Genomic DNA, 9,231 nt, shown 5'->3' with positions numbered 1-9,231 from the left:
TTTTCTTTTATTTTTAAAAACATTTTCATTATTTAACATTAATAAAAAAAATATAATTAGACAATGTTCATGATTTACAAGTGGATATGATTCTTGTACAATATTATTACATTTTTTTTATTAAAAAACACAATTATTTTTCAGTCATCATTAATATAAAATTATTGCTTTAAAAGTTTTTTCTTAAAACTATATTATCACGTTAGATATTTTGAAATAAACTGATTTTGAGAAAGTGAGAAAATGATGATATAAACTAAATTCTAACACCACCTTGTGCTGGCTGCACTATTTGTCGGGTTTGACCAAGCAATACTCTTTGTATCTTTCAGAGCTTTCCGTTCTCGTTCTGCAATGTCACACCATCTTCGCACTCTTCAACTACCACCACTCTCCTGGAAAACCCCAACGATCAATACACATTCTTTCTCCCTCCATTGCTTCCGCTTCAGCTTCGGCTTCCATTGCTCCGTCTCCTGCGGATGCGCGCGCCAAATCTCTCCGGTTCGGTTCAGTCATCAAGCGTCTTTGCAAGAGGAAGGAAAACCTGTTTCCCTTTTCTTTCAACCTGTCTCAAGCGAAACCCACTTTGATCTTCTCCTCGACCAGGCTCAAAGGCTCCACCAAGCTGTCGTTGTGGTTTGGTAGGTTCCTTCTTCGTTAAGACTCCTTTTGCCTTTTCTTCAAATCTTTACTATGCTTTTGTTTAGATGAGTCTTTCCTTAGCAACTTGAGAAAAATATGAAAGAAAAAAAGACTTTGACTTCTCTTAACTTCTGGATAAATTAATTTGTAGACATTCTCTTGTTTAGTTTTTCTTAAATTTTTACATTTTAACTTAATTTTAGGTTTTGGTCAAGGGAATTTCGTTTTATTGTTTATAAATTATGGTTTTCTGTTACTGAAAAAAAAAAGGAAAATGATGAAGTAATTTGTAGAAACTATTTCTTATTACTTTCCCCAAAATCTGATTTTTTTCCTACTTTCCATGACTGAGTCTGCTTCCAAATTGAAAAAAAAGAGAGCAAATGTTACATGTTATATAATCTTAAATTGATGGAAATTGGTGCTTGTTCTTCTGCTTTGAGTTGGGAAATCAGTGTCATGGTTTGTAGCTATGAGGATACCTTTCTTCAGGAAAATCTGGAACCTCGTGAATTGTCATTTTGTATTTTTTTATAACGAGTAAATAAAAATAAAAATAAGTTATAAGGTGATTTCTGTTGGTTCAGAGGAGTAAAAACCTTAAAATAACAGTATATCAAAATTAAACTATTTTTATTGTTATTCATGACTTTTTGGATTGTTGTTTCCTTTTTGAAACTTCTGATCTTTCAAGTTTCAGGCTAGGAGCTTTGTAGGGAAACAGAAGTATTTGCCAATCTTATTTAGGGAGAGAGATTTCATCCAAAGGGAAAATAACAAGATATATGAATGTGTATGGTGTAATGTGCTCCTTGAGCCTGGTCTATTGTAATTGTGGGCCTTACAGAAAGATTTTCTAGAAGTAATTGAGCATCACTCAATCTATTTTGTTTTTTCTTTTTGGTTTAAGTGAATATGTTAATCAAACTACATTTTGAGGTAGTGAAACCACGGTTTTTACTTACAGGTTTGTGTAGTCCAAATTATCATTAATAATAGCAATTTTTTAATTTGTATTTTCTAAAATTAGTTTATGTGAACAAAAGCAATCTTAATAATTCAGAATTTAACTTGTAAAAATCAACTAGTGACGCACTTGGATAGAGGAGGCTATGTAATAATCGGGCACTGGCTTGTCTGTTTGACAAATGATAGCTGTGCAATTTTTTAAGCACAAATTTTAGTCCTTTATTAGTAGGTGAAGGGCATCTTTGAATGGGTTTCTCCATAATCTGAGTTTTTGTTTTCTTGAATAGATGTATAGTATTGTGCATTACATAAAAGATAAACTTATTTGTTTCATTTTTCTGATTAGTGAATCTTTATTTTACCATTATGGCCTTTGAGGTGAGATTATCTGGTTTGTAGGATGGCAAATTGGTGCAGAAAATGTATATATTTAAAACCAAAATTGGAAAAGTTGGCAGCAGATTATTATCCAAGGTGAGATTAGATTTGTTTTCCTCTATCTACAGAACTAGAATAATTTCTGAGCTTATCGATCATTTATAGGTGTGCTTGACCTAATGGAATCCAGACTATACTACATTGACCAATGTGAGGGAGTTTTCTTTTATAATCCTTAACGTTGATTGAAAAGCACGTCTGGTGTTATTTAATGTAGTATAGTCTATAAAAGCACGTCTTGAAACATAAATCTCTTTTTTTGAGCAAGAGTCTTTGGAGAAATTGTGGCATGTTTGCATGCAATCCAGCTTATTTACCTATAAGTGCTTTAACTAGAGGTTTTAGTCTAGGACTTGTGTATTTGATTGACATCACAGATGTGCTAAATATACTAATGAATCTAGATTAGTATTTTAAAGCTGAAGCTTATTAAACTTGCAATATATTAAAGTAAATATGAACAAAACAGAATATTGGGTTTCACCCAAATTCCTGTTTTCACATTCATTCATACTTTACTGTTTTATTGGTAGATTCAAATTGACTATAATAATCTATTAATGCTGAGATAGGTGGAATATTTGTTTTTTTTAAAATAGGAAACTAGGAAAGTTCTAAATTAATGAGTGCGTATGTTTGTTTTCTAAATTTTAAGCAATGAAGTAAGGGAGAGTTTACAACTTTGTCTGCAGAAGTTGTAATAGCAAAGGAAAAAGGTATGAAACTTCATGCTTTCAAAAGTTTGAGAAAGGGTTTGCAGTTTTTTTCTTTTAATAAATTGTGCTGTATATGTGTGACGTGTTTGTAATGCTTTACCCTATTGTACTAATTATCAAGCATAGAATGGGATGTGATATTCTCCGAAAACTAAAATCAAATAATGCCAAAATCTTAAAAGAGCCCCAGGCCTTCTCAACCAACGAGGTCATGCTAATTTCATACCCATGGAATAATAAGATTTTGTTGATGTCCTTGGCAGATAACTATCAGAGATCCTTGACCATTACTCTCCTCATTCCTCAACCTTGGTCTAGCTTTCTTCTTGGCATACTATCAGTCCTATCATGTACAGATCGACAATGACCCAGACTTTGTAGTTCTTGACCATTCTCTCCAGTTATCCCCTCAATCCCAACCTAGTCATTTTAGAACTGGATTTCATACAAGTAACTCACGGTGTACTAGTGCTTAAAGTGTTTCAATCCACACCTATTTGAGAGCAGAATAGAGATCAACCCAATAACTTCAACTGACACTTGAAATCATTAAAGAAGCACTGGTTTTTTCCTTAATTCTGTTTGAAACCATTTCAGACAGCTAACTACAACTAAACTACAAAGTACAAATCCCCTGATAATTTTTTTAGAATCTCTGCAATGAAAAATGGCAAAGCTACATCTGAACCACTTTCATCGAAGACACACAACAACTATAGCTTCTCCCAAGTCATGGAACTACAATAAGATAATTAGGCTTAATTATTTGTTTGGTCCCCACTTTGGTCGATTTCCGTGTTTGAAAAAGTTTCAAGTTGATTTCTGTGTTTGAAAAAGTTTCAATTGGGTCCTAACTCTTGAAAAAGTGTCTCAATTAGGTCCTTTTAAAACAAAATTACTAACGACTTTAACGACATGTCATGTGTCAATTTGTGGTTTTTTTAGTTTTTTTTAAACTTTTTTTGCAAAAACTTTTGTTGTCATGTGTCAGGTCTCTAATGTGATATGTGACACTATCAGTACCACGTGACAGGGCAATGCCATGTATCAGAGTGTCATTGTCTTGATTTCAATTTAGTTCTTATATATGTCTCTCAGATTGAATTTAGTCCTTAGTCCTATTTTTTTTTCAAAATAGAGCTATATTGTCCCTCTCCAAATTGAGACCAAATTTATTATTTATATAAATGTTCTACTGATATACCAAAATCTGAACCACCAATTGTCAGATTCAAACTGACTGATAAATGTCACCAGCTACATTATTAGGCTGGGGCATCTAGCCCTCACTAGCAGCAAGCTCTATCATTTCCAAAGACCGGGTCATGACATACCTAAAATGTAACAGAAGGACTTAACCTGAAATGAACATGGGATTGGACAGAACTGGTTCTGACTTAGTAACAAAATGAAAACCTAATATACAATGGAATTCCATGTGAACTTAGTACGGACAATAGATACAGCTCATGGTGGATGGTAATGCTCAAATACTGCCTTCAAATAGAGTAATTGAGAAGCGATGCATATTGTGTATAAATGGTCCATTTTATTCTACCTGTGCTTTAAGCTAAAAATCTAGAAATGTTAACTGTAGATCAAATTGACTGCAATAACTACAACATCAATGTAGCTGCTTGATATTTTGAGATGTGTTTAGTATTATAATGATTGTAAGCTACTCATAAGCTACTGAATCTAGGTTGATGCACAAGATGTTAACTAATACATTACTGAGGTATTTGTATTTTAGAACATAGAGATGATACCTCGCATGTGGAATTGTTTGGTTATGTTATGATATTTTAATTCATACTTTGTTTAATAATACGTGATAAGGCTTATCAACGCATTAATCTAGGATTTGTTAATGTGGATATCATGCAGGTTGCAGTTCTACAGTGTAGATGTTAATACAGTTTCACACAAACTTGTTGCTCGTGCAGGTGTGACTGTGAGTTTCTCGTAGCTTCCCCATTATGTTCTTTCTCCTTCAATTGTTATCTTAGGGTAATGTATTGAAAATTGTCTGATATTTTACATCATGAATTTATCAATGTCTTTCCATGAACAGATGTTGCCATGTGGGTACATCATGTGTGCCTGTTAGGAAAACCTATATTCAAACTCGTTGGATGAATATTTTTAGTTTCCATTAAATTATGCAGTTACATCATATGCATTGTGCTTTGGGAAAATGTTCTGGTATCTTTAATTAATATATTGTTTGGAGAAGACCAATCAAAGTCCTAGAAAGAAGAGTTGATCATGAGGCTTTTGTCTAAATGGACTTTCTGAAAACATGTCAGCACAATGATGTTATTTGAATTTCAATCCATATCCCACTTAATGGGAAAGGCTTTTGTTATGATTATTTTTGTTTGTTCTTTGAATGCTTTACTCAGGAGCAGCTGAGGAAAATTTGTGGTTTTTTTGACCTCTCACTAGCAATATATGATAATTACATTATACCTCTACCTGATTAGTCAAACAATTGATATGCAACCATTTTTATATTCGTTTCAACTAAGTTTGCTATGTAGACATTTATCTTGATACTTATTAGATTCCATTTGTCATGTATTCATATGTTGTCGGCTCTCAATTACTGCAGAAAATGCCAACCATACAAGTAAGCACATTTTTGTTTGATTTGATAAATTTATTATATTCTTCTCTGTCAGTGATTTAAATGTTTGTTGTTGCAGCTGTGGAAAGACAGCAAGAAACAAGCTGAAGTTATTGGTGGCCATAAAGCACATATAGTAATAAGTGAGATTCAGGAGATGATTGAGAATGAGTGACAAGTTTTAGTGAAGTGGACTTATTTTCCGCTATTTTGATATATTTTATTAATTGGTTTTACATTACTGCATTATTTTTTTCCTTTTTATTTACCTAAAACAACTACTTTTAAAGTATCTTACTTACGTTAAAAGGTATTCAAATCCTTATAGTTGAGGTAATGTGAGATATCTCCTGATATTCGAATCTTTGTCTTAATGAATGAGACTTAAAAGTTTATAGTTTCTTCTTCTGAAGGTTTTTTCCTTACTTTCTTATGTTAAACATTTGAGGTGTATGAGATGAGGATAAGTGGCCTGTTGTCAAATATTTGATGTATACCCCAATACGAAAGATGAGAGTTAGAGCTAGTTAATTACACCACGAGCTCTAAAAACAATTGTCAAATTAGGACTGTTCATGTGAAGACCACCTTCAAATGTAACAAGATTGCATGGAGATGGATTTCTTGGTGACCTGTTATCACCTTCTAATGCACAAAGGTACCCTTTGCTATCTTTATCTGTTTTGAATGTTAAGCTCACACGATTTCGAATGATCATAGTCATTGTGAATGTTATTTTCTCTCTTCGGTGCGTAAGTTATTATCATTCCACATGATGATAGGAGAAAATGAGTGAAGGTGGAAATAATATTGGTTGTATAGTTGAAGAGAAATAATTTCAAAAATGGTGGAGCTTATTGTACTTACTCAATATTCATATATTTCTCTTCTGATCTCCTTCCTATTTTTGTCCCAACAAACAACTTTAATTTCTCATTTACTTCCACTCGACCTTCTTATTTCCTTCTTACGTTTTTCTCCCTTGTATATCAAAAGATTAGTTTTCCATTCCATTAAGTGACATGGTTGTTAAGTCTACGTTGCAGGTTGCTAGTGGCGCATCTCGGGTTTAGGCCAAAGGACAACTTGGAATTTGACATGGGTACTTTATTAAAGTTGCATGGCATCCAAGAGAAAGCGGACACAGTTTGAAACCAGACTTAACATTCAAAGTCACAACCAAGTCAATGAATGGCACGAGCATTTGAGTCGTATGTGGAGTGGAGTTGCACCAAACTTTGAACCAAGCCACAATTTTCCTTCCACTCGGTCACAAATCTTATCACCAAACTTATCCTGCAAATCAACCTTATACCTTAGTGTCAACTTCAGCACTATTGATCTGAAGCACTCAAATCTGTCACCACTGGCCTGGAATTTTCTTTGGGTTTCTCTCTCTGTATGACGTGGCCTGAAGAAAGTTAGTGCAATATGGCTACTTATTTCTTCAATTCATTGAAAGTCCAAGTTACAATTCTAATTAGGTTAATGCAACATTTGAGGCATAATTGCAAGTTAGAAATTCTAATCATCATTATTAGCCAATAAAGTTTTCCTTCGGAAGCCTAAGGTTCTTCTTCTAAGATTAACTTCATAAAAAACTTCCCCATTTTAATAATAGCCTACTTTCATTATATGCTTACTATTCACTTAAGTAAGATAAACTATTGGAGTCATTCTTCTGTTAATTACATTTGAATCATATAGTAATCTCCATTGATCCTTATGGAAAGTGGGAAGGACTAATCCAAGAAGGGATATCTCACAAGACTAGACCATTGAAGAATTTGAAGATTAGGTCCTTTTCTTCACTTTGGAGCGGAAGTTAATTTTGACCTACTCTTTATGACGTAATCAAAAGGGTGGGTTAAAGCTCGTTGGGCAAATGAATGGGAATATATTAGTTGAATCTTATTCAAAATAAACCATATTAAATGGATGATAGGATATTAAGGTAAAATTTAGATAAGCTAGCATAAGATAAAAGTTCTAAATATTTTAAAGTCTTGTCATTTGCACCTTAGTTTTAATAAACATAAATAAAATAGTCTTATGTCTAATGTAGTGATACTTATTTATGACTTGGACTAAGTCTTTATAAAAAAAGACAAAAGTAGATGTGGTCTTTTTAGATAACCTTTAACCAGATAAACATTATTGTTAAATGTAATCTTTCATATAAGCTATATGATTATATCTTTAACAAACAACTCCAATCTTTATAGAAAAAGATCAAGAGAAGAGAAGATGTTCAAGAAATTCTCTAATTTGGTGAAGAGTCAAAAGCTTGCATCATAGAAAAAAAAAGTAAGAAGACAACAAGTCATATGATGCTAGAAGAAAGTCATGACCCTTTAAGAAAGGTATTCATGTGAAACACACTCTATAAGCACACATTTTCAATGATCTTTTAAATACTTATATAAGGAAAACACTACCTTGCAAGAACATTGATGAAACACACATTTTCAATGATCCTTTTAAATACTTATACAAGGAAAACGCAAGAACATTGATGAATTTAGTAAGGCAAATTCATGAGAGACATCATCAATGTTACAAGTCCATGTAAAAAAATGTTGAAGTCATAAGTGCACTAATAATAGTTCGTTGTCAAATGATTAACTTAAACAAGAAATTATAACCATGAATCCTTCACCTATGCATGAAGAAAATATTTAAGAGGAAGGAAGATTGTATATTTTTATCCACTTTAAAAAGTGTGAACCTTGCATCAAACAACTAGTATAGTCATCAATCAACTTTTAACTTAGCCTTGAGATTTTTTTTCTTTTTCTAGAGAAGTCTTTTGTGCTTAAATAGCAAGGGTAACCAGTGAGATAGAAAAGAAGTTAAACATAAAAAATTATAAACCATCTTAACAATTCAATATGAAAAATCTAAAATGTAACAATTACATGAACTTAAAAATTAAATCAAACTAATTAAATACTAATTTTATAAAGAAAGATCTTAGCAAAAATAGTGGTACAAAATGATAGTAGAAGAAAGGCTTAATACCCTATTTTGTCCCCAGTTCGCTCGAAAATGTCAAATTAGTCCATCCTTTAAAAAATGCGTCAATTACGTCCTCACTTAATAAAATTTGCATCAATGAAATCCCTTCCGTTAAATCCGCACAAACGGCGTTAATTATTTTTCTCTCTTGTTAAGTAAAGTCGTTTGTACGGATTTAACGGAAGGGATTTCATTGATGCAAATTTTATTAAGTGAGGACGTAATTGACGCATTTTTTAAAGGATGGACTAATTTGACATTTTCGAGCGAAACTGGGGACAAAATAGGGTATTAAGCCTAGAAGAAACAAGTTAAAAGTAAGAGAGAAAACAAAACAATGGTTAGAACAAAATGAGTAGCACAAATTTGTGAGAAATGATGACGTGATGTGGCCTGAGGCGTAGTAAGAGTGTGATATGGTGTGGGAAAGAATCTAGATGGGAAGCAATGGGAGAGAAAATTGCAAAAATAATAAGAAAGATGGAAAAACCCTAATTAAGAGAAGACAACCTAAGAAAATTTCATGATAAAATTACAATTTTAGACGTGTAATATCTACTGTACGGATAGTATGATATTTGTTCTCAAAACATAACTCAACGGATACTAATATAATTGTTATCTGTGTTAGATCTACCAAGAGTAAATTTAGTCAGTGTATTAGTTAGATATTCAATTTTTTCAATATGAGCATGACAATCTTTACAATCCTTCTCAACAACTTTAATTTCAAATTTAACATTTATAGCAGATTGTAAAGTTTTGTCAAGTTCAATTTTTAGCTTATCATTTTCTTCAACAATGTTATTGATTCAG

At 32.4% G+C, this 9,231-nt stretch overlaps 1 protein-coding gene across 5 annotated transcripts; it reads left to right on the top strand.

Moving 5' to 3' along the window:
• Positions 1–264: 264 nt before the first annotated feature.
• Positions 265–5,798, top strand: WCRKC2 (WCRKC thioredoxin 2). 5 transcript variants are annotated; one of them, XM_047306217.2, is made up of 5 exons: positions 266–644; positions 2,014–2,088; positions 4,656–4,714; positions 5,383–5,400; positions 5,477–5,798. In XM_047306217.2, exons 1-5 carry the CDS (start codon positions 355–357, stop codon positions 5,503–5,505), a joined length of 471 nt encoding a protein of 156 aa, XP_047162173.1. In that variant the 5' UTR covers positions 266–354; the 3' UTR covers positions 5,506–5,798. The 5 variants fall into 5 exon arrangements, with proteins under 5 accessions (XP_087953031.1, XP_047162173.1, XP_047162172.1 ...); XM_047306215.2 differs by having other exon boundaries at positions 268–644; positions 4,656–4,722; XM_047306216.2 differs by lacking the exon at positions 2,014–2,088 and having other exon boundaries at positions 4,656–4,722.
• Positions 5,799–9,231: the final 3,433 nt, after the last annotated feature.

Source organism: Vigna umbellata, chromosome 8 (assembly GCF_029865625.1).
Source record: "Vigna umbellata cultivar VRB3 chromosome 8, Vumbellata_1.0, whole genome shotgun sequence".
Taxonomy (NCBI): Eukaryota; Viridiplantae; Streptophyta; class Magnoliopsida; order Fabales; family Fabaceae; genus Vigna; species Vigna umbellata.
This window is presented reverse-complemented; position numbering and strand designations above follow the sequence as displayed.

Bases quoted from the DNA above. Each gene is read 5' to 3' on its own strand.
- WCRKC2 (XM_047306215.2), top strand. From the start codon at position 355: ATGTCACACCATCTTCGCACTCTTCAACTACCACCACTCTCCTGGAAA. The intron at 645-2,013 runs GTAGGTTCCTTC...TCTGGTTTGTAG, and splicing joins CAAGCTGTCGTTGTGGTTTG to GATGGCAAATTGGTGCAGAA. The intron at 2,089-4,655 runs GTGAGATTAGAT...GATATCATGCAG, and splicing joins GCAGCAGATTATTATCCAAG to GTTGCAGTTCTACAGTGTAG.